This window comes from Hyperolius riggenbachi, chromosome 3 (assembly GCF_040937935.1).
Source record: "Hyperolius riggenbachi isolate aHypRig1 chromosome 3, aHypRig1.pri, whole genome shotgun sequence".
Taxonomy (NCBI): Eukaryota; Metazoa; Chordata; class Amphibia; order Anura; family Hyperoliidae; genus Hyperolius; species Hyperolius riggenbachi.
Genome location: NC_090648.1, coordinates 260,525,651 through 260,545,906, shown reverse-complemented (window position 1 = coordinate 260,545,906; position 20,256 = coordinate 260,525,651). Strand labels below are relative to the sequence as shown.

At 39.9% G+C, this 20,256-nt stretch overlaps 1 protein-coding gene across 6 annotated transcripts in view; it reads left to right on the top strand.

Moving 5' to 3' along the window:
- The window catches only part of RELN (reelin), a 736,759-nt gene that overhangs the window by 585,545 nt on the left and 130,958 nt on the right, over positions 1-20,256 (top strand). For all 6 annotated transcript variants that reach the window (XM_068276234.1, XM_068276231.1, XM_068276232.1 and 3 more), the window contains 7 exons: positions 2,099-2,287; positions 4,393-4,666; positions 7,812-7,952; positions 10,226-10,403; positions 11,789-11,873; positions 13,851-14,033; positions 17,558-17,729. In XM_068276234.1, the coding sequence (XP_068132335.1) occupies positions 2,099-2,287; positions 4,393-4,666; positions 7,812-7,952; positions 10,226-10,403; positions 11,789-11,873; positions 13,851-14,033; positions 17,558-17,729 (1,222 nt within the window). The remainder of the gene's footprint in view (positions 1-2,098; positions 2,288-4,392; positions 4,667-7,811; positions 7,953-10,225; positions 10,404-11,788; positions 11,874-13,850; positions 14,034-17,557; positions 17,730-20,256) is intronic.

The following is a 20,256-nucleotide window of genomic DNA, read 5'->3' as shown; positions in this document are numbered from 1 at the left end:
AATATACCCAAAGCCTGATTTTGATAAGGGGATGGCATATACTTGGACCCCACATGCATTTGTACATGCTCAATTGCATTCAACTCATCACTGCCGTGATTCCTCCCAACCTCTTTTGACCCCAGATCTTTCAACTCCTCCATATGTCGCAAGGTTTCCCTCTCACCCAAGCTCCAAAACACATCTTGTGTTATTGGTACTACACTCTGCTCCTGGGGGGCTACATTGTCCTGGTCATGATGATCATACATCACCCGCAAATTCAGTCTCCTAATGAACAACTAGAAATCTGTTTGGACATCAAACTCGTCTCCTTCCTGTACTGGGGAGAATGATAAGCCTTTTGACAGGAGAGAAACGTGGTCAGGGCCCAAGGAGAAATCAGAGAGATTAATAACATTAATTTGTTGATTAGTGGTCCCCTGTGTTTTAACACAGGGGAAGCCCTACCGGGTTCCACATCCACCTGTTCCACCTGACAAATTATGTCTGTGGGTGGTTCTTCCCTTTCCGGGGAGGTTGGACCCTTAATATAGGTTTTAAATTCTTCTCTCTCTTTTTCTTTCTCCCTCTCCTTTTTCCTTTTTCTGGCATCTTTTCTTTTTCTGCGTCGCTGTCTTCGCTGCTTTCGTCTAAAAAAACGACCGATTTTCCTGAGTTTAACGATGCTGGGGAGCCTCCACCTCCTTCCTCCTCACCCTCCTCGCTCCCACGAGGCTTCCCACCCCGACCATGGGAACGAGATCGCTGTCTACCTGGAAGGTAGTCGTAGAACTTGCCCTCGTTCCACTCGTCTAAATCTTTTCTATATTTTCCTTGTTTCTCTCTTTTGATGCTCTTTTGAGTACGTTCTACCTCCCCCTTAAGCAGATTATTTAACCTAAGAAAAAGGGGATGTTCATTGAGGGGCTCCAATTCAGAGATACTTGGCGCAATTGCTTCCTTGATCTCATCTAGCTGGATAGATTCTTCCTCAATAATGAGGTCCAGCAAGTCGAAACCATGTTTCAAGCACGCCCCTTTCCACTTTGGTAGAAACCGCGCGTTTTTTAAGTGCTCCGCTGGGATCACACGCCCCCTGATGACTCACTGATGCCCCTTGAGGGTCACACTGGGAAAGACCAGTGGTCACGTGAATTTTGTTCAAACTTTCAGCAAATGTCACTGTTAAAGTGGTATTATCATTACATTTTTCTGCAGTGTAAAGCATTAAAGTCAGCATACAATTAACACCTATCTGACTTGTTTTCAAGGGTTAAAACTCATTTACACTTCATTTAGCTGCTAATTGATAAGCCTGCCATTGCCAGGATGAACTATCAGATTGTGCTGGAAGTGTGTACACTGTGTAAAGCAGAAAAGCTTCTGCTGTATCCAGGGGGGAGTAGAGAACTTCATCTATTCTATTTGCATACTAATTACTTCTCTAGGAGCACATCTGATAATTTTTCCTGCAGCTGGGAATTATATCAGTCTGCTTCAGGGGGTGCAAATATGCATTCAAAAGACATCAAAGCAGTCTCATAGTGATTTGTATTCATTTTTCACAGTGTTAAATATTTTGGAGGGTTTTTTATGACAATACCAACAGTTGTTTAAATGTTATGGTGGCATTGCAGGGAACAAACGCTGCTCAAGCAGTAGTGTGCACTGTACTGTTGATGAAAAGGGGAGGAGGGACGAGTGGGTGATGCAGAAGTGAGTGGTGTCTGGCAGGTGGGTAAGTATAAGCACAATGGGTTTGTTTATAGCTCATCGTTTTAGTGATCCACCTAAGCAAATCGCTGAAAGGTTTATTGGGAAAGCTAAGGTAAGTATATGGTAACAAATGATAACCTTAGCCGAAGTTTTTCTAGCCTGTGTATAGACCATGCCCTGTGGAACCCCACATCTTACATTGGTCATGTGATCAACAGAGAGGGCCCTGACTCGTATTTTGCAGATAACCTGAGAAATCATCTCCTCAGACAAAACTTTGTAGGGAAGTTTAATAAATCAGGGCCAGTATGAGACAACGCATGAGAAGAGTTTCATGTATTATTACCATAGTTTTGTGTTTTGCTTTTATCACTAAATTTAACTATCATAATATTTTCAGGAAAACAATCAGGACAATGGGCATTAGATGATGTCCTCATAGGAATGAATGACAGCTCACGGACTGGATTTCAAGACAGATTTGATGGCTCTGTAGATCTGCAAGCAAACTGGTACCGAATCCAAGGAGGCCAAGTAGACATTGACTGTCTGTCCATGGATACTGCTCTCGTTTTTACTGAGAACATAGGTATGTAGACTTAAAATATGTTGTTTTCCCAATATTTGCCACATTAAAACATAAAGATCAGCTTCATTCAAAATAGACATTTTAGTTTTGCATAGTTAGCAGCAAGTGAACTCACATGCTGACTTTTTAGTTCTCTTTAGCTACAGTAGTGAAAAATCATCATCAGAATTCCAACATTCACCTAACTGTGCCAACCTGTACAAAGGCAAATAATATTTGTCATTCTTTCTAGAAGATGTATTCTTAATAATTCAGAATATAGAAGTAAATTAAACATCCAGCTGTGGTAGAATGACATTCTTGTTATGCAATTATTGGAGAAAGACAGTGCATTGAGTTGCTGTTGGCAAAATATACCAAACTCTTATCACTGTTCTAGATCTAAGGTGAATTATGCACCAATCATACAGGCCTCGATTCACTAAAGGGTGCTAAGTGTTATCACGCCAGTGAAAAGGCACTTAGGACGTGAAAACGTCCGCTTCACGCGCTAATATGCGCTTGCAAAGTTTAGCACTGCGCGGTGCTCCGATAATGTCGCACCGGTGCACGTGAAAGGTCGCACTGTTCGCATGCAAAATAGCCTGAACAGCTATTTTGCACGCGAACGGTGCGACCTTTCGCGTGCACCAGTGCGACGTTATCAGTGCACCAGTGCAACGTTTCGGGCGCACCGGATAGCACGCGATCAGTAACAGCTTTGCCCGTGCAAACTACTTAGCACCCTAGTTTGCACATCCAAAGCCTTAAGACGTGCTAACTGAGTTAGCACCGGTTAGTGAATCGAGGCCATAGTGTTCACACAATCTGACATCTAATACTCAAATGGATTGCACCTTAAAACTTCATGAATATTTTCCCAGTTTTGCATCCCTGTCCACTTACTTACTGAATAAGGCACGTATTGGAATTTATTTTTCTTTAAAGTATAGTTCTTTTATTTAATAATTGCTGGTATGTGATCTTAGCAAGCAGAGTCGAGCAAAGCTTCTGTCTATAGCAGTCCTTATTCTCACATTTATGCTGATTGTTTCATTGTTCAATTGCAAGGATATGTATAGCTTACTAGTAGCTATACTAGTAAACTATAGTATAGTATAGCTATAGCTATAGTATAGCTATTGCTATAGCTATACTTTTTGGCCTGCAAAGACTTCTACATCATATAATGTGTACTCTGGCAGTCTGAAGTATGTTGACATGGCCCTAGACTCAAAACATTTGGGGACCCCTGCTCTTGTGTATTTCTGTGCCCCATGCAGTGCTTTCCCACTCAGTGTAGTTGAATGGGGTCAGCAGGGAGCAATGCAGGTGCTATGCATTTCTGTAAGCCACATAGAGGTTGGTGCACAAAACTGCAGTAATATTGCTGTGTCTGGTCACAGTCCTGTACATCAGTTCCTTCTACCTACTGTACAGTAATATTGATGTGCGCTGTCCGCACACAGCAAAATTAATGCAGTTTTGTGCATCACCTAATAAATACTAATAAACACAGTGTTATGGGATAGAGTTTACAGTTACAGAGACTAGATTTGTGTTAGACGTAGGTAGAAGGGTTAGAATATCTGTAATATATTATTGGTATTCAACTAGCTATCAGCATTATCCTGGGCCCAAATAAACAGGCAGAGATTTGATACGTACTCACAAGGAAAGCCAGCTGCTCTAGTCATCCAACTCATCAAATTGCTTACTGTTTAACACTGTGATAATGTGATGTTTTTGCTTCTAATAATGAATGCTATATGTCATCAATATTTGACACTTCATGATGATGTGTCAGAAAAAAAAAAGGTTAAACTACAACTCAGTATTTTACAGTGGAAATCAGTAGATGATGACAAGTAAATGGAAAATACTAATTTTGATACATGTGTACTACTTAAAAAGTGTGTACACTGGGTGAGTAGATGAGCGTCCTTGTTGAATATGATGTAGTGACTAGGTAGTACTGAGTAAGTGCTAGTATTTTGCCATAGTATTTTAGATTAACAGCAACATTTTTGTCACCCTTTTTTATTTTCTTTAAAAGTTTTTGTTAACGTATTAAATGTTTTGTCTGTAATTGTTTGCAAAAGAGTTTAATTATAATACTATTACAGGGAAGCCTCGATATGCAGAAACCTGGGACTTTCATGTGATGCCCTCAAGTTCCCTACAATTTGAACTGAGCATGGGCTGTAGCAAACCATTCAGTGATTCTCACACAGTTCAATTGCAATACTCATTAAACAATGGAAGAGATTGGCACCAGGTCACTGAAGAGTGTGTGCCACCCAGTATAGGATGCTTGCACTATACAGAGAGCTCTGTGTACTCTTCTGAAAGGTTTCAGAGTTGGAAAAGGATTACTGTAGATCTTCCACCATCAACAGTGTAAGTGCCTGGATTTAATATTGGCCCTCAGAGGGGCTCACAATCTAATCCCTACTATAGTCATATGTCATATGTATGTATCATGCAGTAGTGTATGTATCGTAGTCTAGGGCCAATTTAAGGGGAAGACAATTAACGTATCTGTATGTTTTTGGAATAGTACCATCCCTGAAAACTGCAATGTTATCTTTCTAATGTGAATGATGACATTAATAATGACTGTTTGAGAATTGAAGCAAGTAAATCTTCTTTCCTAACAGTTGCTACAATGAACCTCTGTGCATTGCATTTATTCTGTAGATTAAAAGACAACTATTGAGTAAAATTGTAAATTTCAAAGGACACTATGTAAATGTATACTTTTACAGTAAAATGCACTACATGTAGAAGTCACTTACAGTAGGTGTTGAAAATTTGACAGGTTTTGGATTAGTCATTCTTCTCACAGGGGATTATTTATTTACAAAATCACTTACTGAACTGCATTTGCTCAGTCCAACTGCCAAAATAGTTTGCAAATGAGTAAGGAAACCAGCTGACATCTTTGGGGCTGTTTTTGTAAAGAATAAACGAGGTATTGAGAATCTCCCACAAGAAGACAGACTAGTCCAAAACCTGTAAGATTTGTCAGCTTTTTACTACCTAATGAAAGTGACCACATAGGAAAAAAGTAATTTGTAGCGCATGTTATTCTGGGAGAAAGGTACATCTTATATACATTTATTTTACATTTTACAGTTTTTCATGATCATGGTCCTTAACCACTTTAAGACCGTAGGCTTACACCCCCCTAGCGACTAGGCTAATTTTTACAATTCAGGCCACTGCAGCTATAAGGGCTCGCTGCAGGGCCACACAACTCAGAGCACAAGTGATTCCCCCCTTTTCAGCCCACCTACAGAGCTTTTGGTTGGTGGGCTCTGACCACTCCTGTGATGTATGTTTGTCTTTTATTTATATATTTGTTTTGGGGGGTTTTTTTTTATACATTTGTCGGTTTTTTAAAATATTTTTTTTGCAACCTCCCTCCCTCACCCCGCCAGCCAATGACAGCGATTGTCTCTCATAGGCAGCAGCCTATGAGAGCCGATCGCTCTTGTGCCTCCCTAGGGGACAGCCGAGTGACACGGCTGTCCCCAGTACAGTGCTGCAGTAGATTGTAGCGTTGTACAATGTAAATAGACGGCGCCTAACAGTCTGCTAGAAGCAATCGCTGCTGGTAGACTGATGATGGAGCGGAGCATCGGCGCATATGATTCCCTGCAAATCTCACCCCCAGGACTTAACGCCAATTGGCATTACGCGGTCCTGGGTGAGCTTAGGTAGGTAGTTAAAACAAAGTGAGGAACTAGGTAAACTGTGCTTTTTTATACTTAGTTTACCTTTTTAGATTTTGTATTGTAATAAAAAGTTCAATAGAGCAGTAGTCTATGTCTTTGTGCACCCAATTTTTTTTAATGATGCAGCCATTCTAGAAAATTACTCATTACTCATTATCTGTCCTGAAAGTAAAATGAAATGCCTGCATCTTGCTGATGCCGGCTTTTCATTCATCACAGGCAGTGCGATTGGGTTTAGGAACAAGCTGTTCCCAGTCACAGATCACTGAACGTCAGGTATTGGACGGAAATGAATGGCAGCGGCACGGCGATCGGGAACACCGAGGTAGACAAACAAATACATGTATCTACACTCTTGGTGCTGAAGGGAAGTCCAAAGGGGTGTAGATACACTATGCAGCGGTCGGGAACAGGTTAAAATATACCTTAAAAATGTAAGCTTGTACTAGGGTTGTGATTAGTAAATGGGGGTTGTTTTAAATGAAACCCTTTTCAGTAGTGTATTACCTATTTCAAGTATCAGAGAAAACAAAAATGAAGGAGTTATAGATTTTTGCGCTTGGTTGATTTCTCTCAATGTTTCTGCAATATGTTCTGTAAACCATACCAGTGTGCACCATATGCAGTAATAAACCTGATTGGGTCACCATTCCCACTCCTTTCCAATTTTTTCTTTGGAGATTGACCTGTGCGAATCTCATCCCTCCTCTTTTCCCTCACTCTCTGGAATCCTGTTCCACTAACTCCTCTGGGTATCCCCTTTGCAACAACCAACATTTCAATTCCTGGCCCTCTCTTTCAAAATCCCGCCTGTTTTTGGGATATCAGATGATGACTGGAATAGTGCAACAGGGTATTCCCTGCTGACGGTTTTCGGCGGTAAGTCATCGTCACAAATCTCTCATCTGCTTTACGGATTCTTAGATCCAAAAAAGTCAACTCAGTCTCACTAGCCTCAAAAGTAAATTTTAGATTTCTATCATTATTTCCCAATTCATCAATGAACTGACATAATTGGTCTTTATTCCCCTGCCAAACCAAGAGATCAATGAACCTCAGCCACAGGCGCACATGCCGCGCCGGTGGCGGGCCCACATAGAAGTCAGATTGCGATCGGTGGACCAATTTCATTAGCATAGGCGTGAGCTGGGCGATCAACAATTGGTTATTACCATCGCAGTGACAGTGGGAAAAACTTTTGATGTGCTCCTTGTTCATGACCAGTGTGTTTTTAATGGTTTTAGAGTGGAGGGTTGACAAATTGCACTTGCTGATTGTTTTTGTACGCCATGAATAAAATTGATTTTGTAAAGCACATGCAGAGACGGAGGTTTTGAATTGGTTGTACTATTGTCAAGGGTACCAACGTCTCTCCTCTTATTGAGTAGTGCATTATCATAAACGTTGGCCACCCGATAATCATTGATACAGGTTGTTAGTTAGTAATACTGCTTAGAATGGGTCCCTACATATTTGGTAGATATGTGTCATTGCACTTCATTGCATCAGGTTCACATGTTTGATAAACAAGACAAAGAATGTTTCTATGTATAAATGTTGTTTAAGATTATTCTGGTTTTACAAATGCAATAAACATATACAAGCAGGTACTTCACGATTTTAATACCCTTAAGTTTGATATCTAGTGGTACTTTGGTTTCTCTGGACAAGTTTGAGTCTTTTGTCTGTATATTCAATGTGTACATAAAGCAAATAAATTATTGACTACTCACTCATGCAGTACTGATTGTAAAGTGCAATAATTGTGCACACTGTAAAATGGATGGTCTTTGATTTTCTCATAGCTCCCTGAGGACCCGGTTCAGATGGATACAGAGTAACTATGGGCCAGGCACTGATGCCTGGGCAATTGATAATGTTATTCTATCATCTGGATGCCCTTGGATGTGCAGTGGACATGGTGTTTGTGATTCAGGCCGATGTATGTAAGTACAAACATAACTGTTTATAAAATCTGAATTCTGATGTCATAGATTTGTGGTTGTTCATTATTTTGTTTTTAAATAATTGAGAAGCACTAATAGTGGAGCACAATTATGAAAATATTACAATCCCACTCAATAGTTATATAGTTATCTACACTTATAAAAAGGTATACGTCCATCAAGTTCAACCTCTTGAAATCGTTTAAAAAATAAATAAAAGTTTGAGTTACATTCAAAATTTTCTTTTTGTTCCATTATAGAAGGAGAGGTAATGTATAAATGCACACACTGGGGGCGCACATTTATACATTTGGGGGCAGCGGTGGTGCAGACGCGGCAGGCACAGCTGTTTCACTTAAGATTTCATGCAGTATATGGGCAGCTTTGACAAAGAGACAAATTTATCTGTAAACAGAATTGATTAGAAATAAATGTATCTCTTTGTTGAATCTGCCCATAATCTTCTGATGTATGGGCACCTTTAATCCTTACTGGTTGCATCTTCTCAGTGACCCGGCCTCATGCTACGTGAGTTAGAAGCACCAGGTCACTGAAACAAGATGCCAGCGAGGATGAATATGGGTAGCCTGCAGGCTGATGGAGGAGCATGATGGCTGGACAGGTGACTCACTCAGCTGCCAGATTCTCTGCATGGAGCCACTATAAACCTAGAAAGAGAGGCAGAGACAAAGGGGCCTAGTACTAGCTCTCTTGCCGACAAAGAAACTGATTTTTCAGGCTCAGCTCCCTCTGGCTGTACAGGTTGTTATTGCATGTTTTGCTGACTTTTTCTGTTTTAAAATATAATTTCTTTCATAAAAAAAATATAGTTCTTATTGGATCACCAATTAGCGTCATGAGGGTTTTAGCTTCAAATTATATAATTACAGTATATGTTTTGAGAGTTCCAGGAGGTCTTGTATACCAAACAATGTGCTGTTACCATGGTTGTAAGTGAAGATAATTTTGGCAGCTTTAGAAAATTATAGCTGTCTGAAGATTGAATTAGAAATGTAATTTTAAATAACATTCATTTATGAAATGGCCCCTGTAGCAAAGGCATATGTACTAGTAAGTTAGAGGTTTAACAAAAGTGCATTTATGCTTTAATTAGTCCTGTATGAAAACTACATTTCCCTTAAGTGGACTAATCAAAATTTTGATTAATATGTAATAACTATGTACTTTCAGAAATGTTCTAATGAATTAATAATGACATATGACATTTTTCACTTACTGTATGTGAAGACATGATTTGCCACTTCTAGAGTACCTGTCTTATTTTCCTTTATAGTTTTATACAAAATGTTCATGGCTGTCAGATTCAAAATGTACAACAAATCTAGTCTGGTCTCAACCCTAAAGTGGGAACAATTCTCCAATTTTTATCTTTTGTTTGCATTGTGGTGATACAGCATACTTATCCAGCACAGTGTTTTGGGTTACACGCCCTTTGTCAAGTGCTTGGACATCTGGTGCACTATATTCAACTATATAGACAATGAGAAAAGAACACACTCACACCGGTGGACACAAACTTAATTTATTAATTAATCTTTTCAGAATAAGAACAGCAAAAATACAACAAAAAAATCACAAGAAGAATTTAAGGCTAAAGTCCTCATTCAGGCAATTAGATTTAATAATTACGTTCACTCATAATAAACTTGTTGTGAAAAAATATACCCAAGATGCATCTTGTATACAAAAGCACACTTCGGCATCAAGCAGTGCCACACAGACGCCTCCGTATAGAATGCTAAGGTGAAGACACTCAATTTTCAGAGGCTGGGGAATATGGTTAACCACTGACAAAAACTGCTAATTGCAGAAAATAGTAACCTTCTGGAACATTAACAAAAACTTAATGTCATCTCTTGGTGCCTGTTATTATGTGACAGCATTAGCAAGCTGCTGTCAAATCAGGCTAAAACTGCAAATTTGGGCACAGCTCAGTCAGTAACATGGGCATTGTAAAAAGACGCCACCCAAATTACGATAAGAACAGCAAAATTCGGCCACCAACAATAGCTGGAAGCCGAATTACATATTTCCCCAGAGTCTATGGTGGCCTGGAGGGGGAATAGTAATTAACGCCACCAGGACTTTTGCAGGAACAGGGTGAGACATTTTTTGGCTTTACCCTGCGCCCAAATTTCCTGACACCTTAATTAGATGTATGCAGCTGCTACTACACCAAAGACTTCTTTACTGTTCTCTGTATCTGTTTTGTAGAAGTGCATCTAAATATATTGACATTTGTAATATTTCAGGTGTGACAGAGGTTTTGGTGGGAAATACTGTGTTCCAGTTGCACCTTTACCTTCTATTTTGAAAGACGACTTCAACAGTAACTTGCGTCCTGATCTGTGGCCTGAAGTGTATGGAGCAGAGCGGGGGAATCTCAATGGAGAAACAATTAAATCTGGAACAGCACTCATCTTTAAAGGGGTTAGAACTTACTTTTCAACTTTAAAATTGACGACATAAGATAAAAATCTGTTGAGTCTGATTTATATTATAAAAGGTACACTTTTTATGTGAAAACTAACCAAACAGGATAAAGCCAGTTTAAATTTGAAATTAATTTTCTATACTAGAGTCAGGGGAGTACCTATGAATCAGTCACTTGTATTGTGTTTGTAATGTTGCTGATTCCCCATGATCTGTAACAGGAAGGTGCTTTTTATGGCTCCCCATGGGAACTACTGTAGGGTAGTACCCATTTTATTGTCTCAGTGGTGCAAACTCTGCCCACTCATGGCTGCTTTTATCCTCATTGCTCCATTACTGTATACTGTGAGGAACACTGAGAAGCAAGGCTGCATCTAACAGTCAATATTTAATGTGTCAGTTGTGTGAAAAGCTGCCCAGCAGTGTAGCTAAAGAGCCTTGGGCTCCAGTGCAGATTTTATATTGGGTCTCCCCTTATAACTGCATGTATAACAAACATATGATACAGACTGCCAAAACTGGCTTTCCAAGGGCAGCTACTGTGTAAGAGAGGTGGTAAGCAGAGGAAAAGGAATGTTTCAAAGAACATATGCAGGTGATCTTTACCAATACAACATCAATAAAGAGTTAATGCAATATCTTGAGATGGAACCCATTTGGGCCCTTCAGGTCCAGTGGGCCACTGGGCCTAGTACAGTCGCAACTTTGGCATCTTCAATCGCTGAGCCACTGGAACTTACATAGCCTTCAGTAAGTCCCCCAAGTTACTCTTTCACTTAAAGTGAATGTCCAGGCATCTAAAATAAATGGCATTTACTTACCCGGGGCTTCCTCCAGCCCCTTGCAGCCGACATGTCTCTCGCAGCAGCTCTGCTCCCAGCCACTGGCCCGGGGTCACTGCTGGTGCAGAGGCCGGCCTTGCAAGGTCATTCTCTGTCGTCCTCTACTGCGCCTGCATGAGCGCCACTGTCAAACACTCACACATGTTGTGTAGTGTACTGCGCAGGCGCAGTAGTTCTGCTCCTGCGCAGTACACTCCACCCCACGTGCAAGTGCTTGACAGCGGCACAGACGCAGTAGAGGACGACCTTGCGAGGTTGGCCTCTGCACCAGCGGGGACCCCAGGCCGCCAGCTGGGAGCCGAGCTGCTGCGAGGGACATGTCAGCTGCAAGGGGCTGGATTAAGCTTCGGGTAAGTAAATGTCTTTTTTTTTTGCTGCCTGGATATTCCCTATAAGTCATATTTGCATTCAGAATTAAGATATTACTCTTTTATTTAGTACAGCACTACGTAAGTTTAGACCTTCTTACAAATGCCACAGAACTAAACCCATTTATTATTGCACAACATGACTTTGTAAATGGATGTTATTTATTTTCAGGAAGGATCCAGAATGCTAAATTCAAGAGATCTTGACTGTACCCACACATTATACATTCAGTTTTCATTTAAATTCATTACCAAAGGTAAGTGGCAAAGAATTAATGTTCAGACTTAATAAAACGTAATCCTTTGATTTGATTTTGCATTATCCTAGTTTATTTCAATTATAAATACTTGGGCCAAGAAAAATGACTCCTTCTCATGGGAGTCTTATGGATGTTAGGAGCAGATGGCAGCTATGCCATTCATTTTGACATGGGCATGGTGGTCTGTAGTCTGTATGTGCTCCATGATCCCATATAGCATAAACATAATCTGAAACATTTTCCTTTAAAGGGAGGCTTTTAAAGGTAAATATGCACCATGTGTCCTGCTATGTAAATTAGAACTAGGGGTTTTGGGAGCTATTTCATGTATTCAGACAAAAATATATATTTTACTAGAATGCAATTAAATGTTTTGGAAAATAAAATATTGTGATTGTGTTACTATGCTCTGTTTTTTACTTCTCATATAAAATTTTAAAACATCAAATGGAGCCATTTTTGTGCAACTAGAATGGAGCATAGTTCAGCCTGGAGCCTGCCCAGAGTGTGATCCCTGAAGAGCCACATGTCAGTTCTGGTCACAGTAACAATGTATATGAGAGATCCTGAGCTCAGGACCACTATCCACTTCATTCACTGATTGTGACTATGTTTGGCATTAAAGTCTTTGGGGAATGTATTCCATATGTTTGCTGTCCTCACAAAATGCATCTCATCATACTTTTCTGCAAGAATAGATGCAAGGAACATCACTGGTAATGCACTGCTTTCTTCATCTAGCAAAACAGTGCTCAGAAATCTTTACATTTACATAAGAACCAAAATCACTTATAGAAAGCAGCCCAGCATGTAGGATTGTATCATTCTAACAATGTTGTATCATTCAACAACCGTAGTGAAGAATTTACCCTGTCAGATTCTCTGGTGATACAGAAAGTTGGACAGTGCTGGGTTCACCCTAATGCACTATAACCTCAGAATAGATGCTGAGGCTGAATTAGGCATGCCGTTTCCTCAACACACTAAATTCTAGCCTGAGACAGGCTTTTATCAACTGTCTTGGCCAAGTTAAATGTAGTGTGTGTACGTATCTTAATATGAAAATAAAAATACCTCACAGGAAGATCTCATTGAAGCTTAGTTCATCTTGGTTTAGTTGGGGCCTACTTTCTCTAGCTGTAAATCGCAGTTGCCTCCTACATGCAATTTTGAATGTGAAGCTGCTGACTACAGAAATTAATAGGTCACGTCCGAATCACGTGCTGGGGGTTAATTATGCATGCTGCAGTTTTCAGCAGCATTCATCCAAATCCTCATAGACTTACTTGCATGGCACGACAAAGCTTTATGGAAATGCAGCCTTTATTGATAAGTTTTCAAGGAAAAAAATAAATTAAAAGCCTCATTTTACTCTAGTACCGCATCCATTTCTGAATTGGACTCAGGAACTGTGCTGCTGTGAAGCTGCAGCCAAATCGATATATAGCTGTGCCAGGCACGGCTATAGGGATTCGGATATTTCCTGCTGTATACTGCAGCATGCTGTCCGGAATTGCACTGGCATGCGATTCAACGGCAAGCCTGTCTGAATAGGCAGCATTTCCCCATTCGGCTCACATGCAGTGAAACGCTGTGTTAGCCTTTTTAACTATTTCAGATTCTTTATTGATTTATTCAGGAGACTTATCTTAGTTATAACAGTAGTGTGGTAAATGTAAGAAAAGGGGAAATGTTGACTGTATCAAACTCATCTGTCCCTCCCGAATCTCTTTCAAATTAAGAACCTTCTCAGCTGCTTTGTTTTCTGCAGCAAAATGTTTCTATAGATTTTTTGAAAGCTATGGACTATCTGGGAAACACTTTATTTTTAAACTTTAGTCTTACTTTGAATAATTTTTGCGGTCTTACTATATTGTAATTTTTTAAGCAATTGTATATATACTGTACACTGTGACTATATGGAAATTACACTTAACCTTAGTGAACTTTTATTAATACTGTTTCTTGTTGTAGGAGTTCCAGAGAGGTCACACTCCATTCTCTTGCAGTTCTCTGTCACCGGAGGCATCACTTGGCATCTCATGGACGAGTTTTACTTTACCCAAACTACTGATGTCCTTTTTGTCAATGTTCCTTTACCATCTACAGCTCAAACCAATGCCACCAGGTTTAGGCTCTGGCAGCCCTACCACAATGGTATATAGTCATGCTTTTTATAACTTATGTTTGATCATTCATAATCTCCAGTGTTGAACTTTAATAAACTTTAAGTAACTTTAATAACTGTTAAGTAAAGAGATAAACTCAGAGTATTGTTGTGATTGTGTGGCTAATTACATGAAAGATGTCTGTGTGTGAAACTGCACATTAATTATCTTATTTGGTATCCCCTAATGATAAGTGACAATGTTTCAGCTGCCAGCATAGTGTCTGATAGGTGTGACTTTAGGACTAAAGCTGGCCATACATTATACAATCTTAATGTACAATTATACAAACATCTATATTCTCTAAGAACAGTAGACTGGATATAACTTTGATATATTGTCCAGGTACTTACACCATATAAATGTAACATTGTACATTGATTGTACCTTCAGAAGTATTTGATCAACATAACTAAAAACTAGGCTAATGCTCGGTGCCCACTAGTGGCACTTTTGTAGCACTTGCAGATTTCCGGCAATCAGCAAAAAATTTCAACAGTGGAACACTATGCGGGTGGTTCCACAGAAGCATTTTTGGAGCGATCCAAGAGCGATCGTATTGAAGAAATACATTCCTCCAAAATCGCTCTGGGATTTCTGAAAAGTGCCACTAGTGGGCCTTGGGCATAAAGGATGCATTGCATTAACTATTAAGACAATAAAACTGTTGTGTCGTCATGTGAATTCAAAAGGTCTGTTTGGTTTCCCTGTCTTCAGTAAGTAAACAAAAATGCCGTGGGTTACTTGTAAGAGTTATATGAGCTGTTGTATGCCCAGGCATTAAAGCTGATGACCAACAGAGAGCGACCCTGTGAGTGTGTTGGTCTACCCTGCTCTAGTTACCTACAATCCTATTCCTTCATGCAGCTCTAGTAGTGAACTCCTATGCCATATTATTATACAAAACTAAACATACTCAGCATTCTATAAAGCTTAGAAGCTTCTGCCCTGTGGTATTTGAGCCAACAGGTCACATTATATAATGATAAATGTAAGTTTACCTTATTATGAGTGTTACTGAATCACGACATGAACTCACACATACGATGTATGTTATCAGAATGAATTAATCAGATGTCCAGTAAGGGCCCTTTTACACTTAATCAGTTGCTCTCAGTTATAACTGAAAGAAAACTGATTTTCAAAATAATGTCCATATTTTCCTATGGCATAGTTCACACTATACACGTTTTAACTAAAATCTTTTTCATAATGCACTGCTACGGAAAAAACGCATACCAATGCAGACTAACGCACACTAATGCATACCAACGCATTAAAGGGACTCCGAGCACCTCTCATGGGAATGCCTTTAAGCCAGAGGACTTCCAACAAAGATGTGCTATGAACTCTGGAGGAGCCTCTTGCAATGGCCATGCATGTCACTTCCTCTTCCTGCTTCATTCAGTGATGCACTTCTCTGACAGGGAAGACAGTGGTGACCTGTAAGTTATAACATAGCCAAGATGGCAGCCACGATTTAAATTGAAATCGTACGAAAACTATTTGGTGTAGAACATGCATCAAATGAAAGAGGAGAACACAAGCTACAGAAAGCTATACATCTTTAAGTACTTTGCAGTACTGGTCGAAGTCTTAAAGAGGAACTGTAACGTCAAAACGTCCCCTGGGGGGTACTCACCTCGGGTGGGGGAAGCCTCCGGATCCTAATGAGGCTTCCCACGCCGTCCTCCATCTGTCAGGGGTCTCGCTGCAGCCCTCCGTGCAGCGGTGACGTCAATATTTACCTTCCCGGCTCCTGCGCAGGCGCTCTGACGGGTGTCGGCTCCGAAGTAGGCGGAAATACCCCATCGCCGTCGGGTCTGCTCTACTGCGCAGGCGCAAGTTTCCGGCGCCTGCGCAGTAGAGCGGACCCGACGGAGATCGGGTATTTCCATCTATTTCCGTGCCGAAAGCAGCCACAGCGCCCCCGCTGGAGCCAGCAAAGGTAAATATTGAAGCTACAGTCGGCTCTGTCGCCGGCTGTTCGGAGGGCTGCAGCGAGACCCCCGTGGGACAAAGGATGGCGTGGGAAGCCTCATTAGGATCCGGAGGCTTCCCCCACCCGAGGTGAGTACCCCCCAGGGGAGGTTTTTGTTGTTACAGAGTCTCTTTAAAGGCATGCCCATGAGAGTTGCTCGGTGTCCCTTTAAGTGTAAAAGGATCCTAAGGTGCAGTAATCTGCAGTAATTTATGCACAGATTACCACAGCCTTACTAAGCAACAGTGAATCATCTTCATCATTACGCCAGCATTGAGTTGAAGCTCTATACACTTGTATAATAGGAACAACAATCTGCTCCTACATGAGCATGTCTGCCACAACAAAAGCATCAGCTTGTTGTTCCTACAATAAAAAAAAAAAAATGTTGAGCTTAAAGTTGCTGCTGATGTGACACAGTTACCAGCACCACCATTGCTCTATTAATTAGCTTTAGTAACAACTGTGCTAGAGATTTATGAGAGATACAGTATGTTACTGCTACAAATTTTAGTATGTGTGGTATAGCTTTTAGGGTTACTTAAAGGGTAGAGTTTGATGTTAGGTAGGTACATTAAAGGCTTGTAATAGGCTCTCAGGTGACATTCTGTGCAGCACTAAATATCAAGGCACCCAGCCTCTGGTGCCAGAAACCAGCAAATGGCATAACACCGAAAGTAATGCATATTTATAATGCATGTGAACTGTAAAAATGGTGAAAACTTTTTTTGTTTTGTTTTTGTTTTAACTTTTAAACCTAGTTAAAACTTTTCTTTAATGCCTGAACATACTATGGCTCATTTATATTAGCATTGTTTTTCTTAGCTATGCATTAAATCATTATATATGAGTATCTAAGGTTAAAACACAAGAAAACTGTAATATCTCAAGTGGAAGTGTAATGGTGAAAAGAAAAAAAATAATGGTTTATAAATTTGTTGTTTTCAGTCTCATTTGGACGTTTGTAAACTATTATTGTTAATATTTTGATAAGAAACGTTTTCACAAATAAACAGTGAAAAAGGAGATTTCATAATTTTTACTTTACAAAACATTTTGGTATATTGCTATAAGAAAATGTAATACTGCCTGTAATCTGTGTGGCAAGCCTTAGTCAAGCAGAAAGGAGATCTGGAGAGGAGGAATTGGTGTCTCTCCTGTGGAAGCCAGTCTGCAGTATGCATAACCTGCTTTCAGAACAATGCCTGTTATATGAGTGATGCCTGTTGTAGGAAACAGATTTGTGCACTGCATCATTCATTGTAGAGGATGCAAAACTGACATAAGAACAGACACTGATATGGAATTTTTTGTCATTTTTTTAATCTGTTTTTGATGTGTATAGTTTGTACAAAGAGAGTTACTTATACATCTGTGAAAAGCCCCATGAAAAAAAATGTAATAAGACTGTTGCTATATTTTCTAAAGAAACAGTAAAGTCAGTACATGTTGGCTGATTTAGAATTGTACATGGCATGAGAATTATGAGATGATCTGATCATTACTACTATTGCTTCTGTTTAATGTAATAGGCAAGAGAGATGAAATATGGATCATAGAAGATTTTGCCATTGATGGGAATAATGTTCACAATCCTTCCATCTTAATGGATACGTTTGATTATGGCCCAAAGGAAGACAACTGGTTTTTCTACCCTGGTGGAAATATTGGTCTATACTGCCCATACTCTTCCAAAGGCGCACCGTAAGCCAGCATTGCTTTTGTTTCTAGTTATTCAGATAAAATTGCTCAGAAAGAGATTTACAAACTGATATGTATAAAAAAAAAATAAGAATACTTTATAATAAAAAAAGAAAACACCATGTTTCTGCAGATGCAACTTATACAGCCTGTATAGCCTAGACCAGTGGTCCTCAAACTAAAGCCCGCGGGCCGAATGTGGCCCCCTGAGGCTTTTTTACCGGCCCCCCACACACAAATTGTATCATAGATGCGGTCAGCTACATCTTGAAATATTAGCGGTCTGCATATAGAATGAAACCAGAAAGCAGTAATTTGCTGATTTCCAATCAAATTCCACATTAGGTGACACTGTTGTCCAATTACATAGTTATTTGGGTTAAAATTGGACTATAGGTTGTCACCTGGGTATGCTTCACTGTCTGGTGAACAAAGACTTCTACATCATTTTATGTATAATCCGGCTCCCAGCAGTCTGAAGTATGTTGACCCGGCCCTTGACCCAAAACGTTTGGGGACCCCTGGCCTAGAGTCTACAACCTACCTTTGAAATGTAATATAGAGCAACTGCTTTTCATATTTCATTGCAGCAGTGGTAAAACCAGCCAGAGATCTGAATGTAGTCGTTCTGTATGAATGCATATCATCATAATGCTTTAGCTGAACTATCAATTTTAGTATGATAGATGTAAGAACTTTATTTTATGATGGCATTGTTTGTGATACATAACAAGATCATGAGGGAAAGAGACAATTTCTACATCCAATCAATGGATTTTCCCTTACTTGTACAGTGTCTCTGCTGTAAGTGTGTACAGCCACCAGTCACAGTCATAGATGTCAAAATGGTGATTACAGATCTTAATCAAAGCTTAGTAAATGCAGAAGTGCTGTATATCATACGTGCTCATCTGCAATCTGCTGACAGTATGACTAGGCCGACCTGTGGCTTTCTGCCCATCAGTCCATAATAAACATAATTAAAGTAATCATGATAAAACAATAAAATAATACATTTTACAGAAAGTGCAGTTGAATACATGTATATGCCTTTCAAACACATAAAAAGAGGGCAATATTCATGTTTTCACATCATATAAAAGAAGTGAATTACTTCAGAAAAACATACACAAAACCCTAATGTGGATGTGAGAGGGATGGTAAGCTGGGCTCTGGTGAATTAAAGCTGTATGACTATGCCAAGAAAGCATGAACTGGACTAGTCCAAAATCAGATCTGTCAGTTTTTAGCTACATACTGTAAGTGACAATAACATAAGAAAGTAATTTATAGTGCATTTTCTCTAGGAGAAATGTATATTCCAGAATCAATTTATTTCGCATGTAAGTTTGCACTTACACGGAATTTGTCTTGGCAGTTGCTTAACAAACATAAACAAAAACAAAAACAATACAAGGACAGACAGTATGTATATTACAAGTCAAGTATGTGAGTATAGTGGCAATAAGCAAGGTTAGAATTGTTCATTTTCAGTTCTGTGCTGATTACTTTCAAGTCCTAGCAGCTCTAGCGTGGTTCAGCATTAAGTATGGCTACCGCTTGAGGAAAAAAACTGTTCCTGTGTCTAGAGGTTTTGGTAGCGATTGACAGGAATCTTACTCCTGAAGGCATGCGCTGGAAGATGGAGTGAGCTGGGTGAGAGGGGTCAGAGGCAGGTTGCTCTCTTTCTGCACCTGCTAGCGTAAAGATCCTGCAGGGAAGGTAAGCTACAGCCAATTATCCTTTCCGCTGTTCGGATGATGCGCTGCAACCTCCCCTTTTCTAATGCTGAGCAGGAGCCGAACCATACAGTCATAGATGATGTCATGGTGGATTCAATGATTGCAGTGTATAACTGCACCATTGGACTGAACCATGTAAATGACTCTGAGCTGTAACATAGAAGGCTAACTTACCTTCTTCAGGAAGATGAAAAGCAGCTTGCAGTGTTGCACAGTGGCGAGAGGCAGTGACGTAGGTGACTTAGCCTCTGTCCCGCAGTGCATGGCCACTAAGGCCAGGTGCACACCAGAGGAGTTTTTCTGAGCGTTTTGAGTTTTTAAATCTGCTGCTAATGTTATCCTATGTGTCTGTGCACACTGGAGCAATGAGGTTTTGTAAAAAACCCCATAGCATTACATTGGGAAGAGCTTTTAAAACCTTTCAAAAGCTCTTCCCAATGTAATGCTATGGGTTTTTTTTACAAAACCTCATTGCTCCAGTGTGCACAGACACATAGGATAACATTAGCAGCAGATTTAAAAACTCAAAACGCTCAGAAAAACTCCTTTGGTGTGCACCTGGCCTTACAGAACATTTCAGTTTAGCTTACCCCTATAGCTTTCCATACTTAATGTAATTTTAATATTTATTCACAGATCAGAAAATGTGTAAACAATCATTTTCTTCACTGTCCTCCATGCTTAATTTTTCATTTATTGTTTTCCAACTTTGTGTATTTACTGAACAAAATGGGATGTCATTTACTCAGCTCGACCCCCTACCCCTTTAAAATACGTTTTTTGGAGAT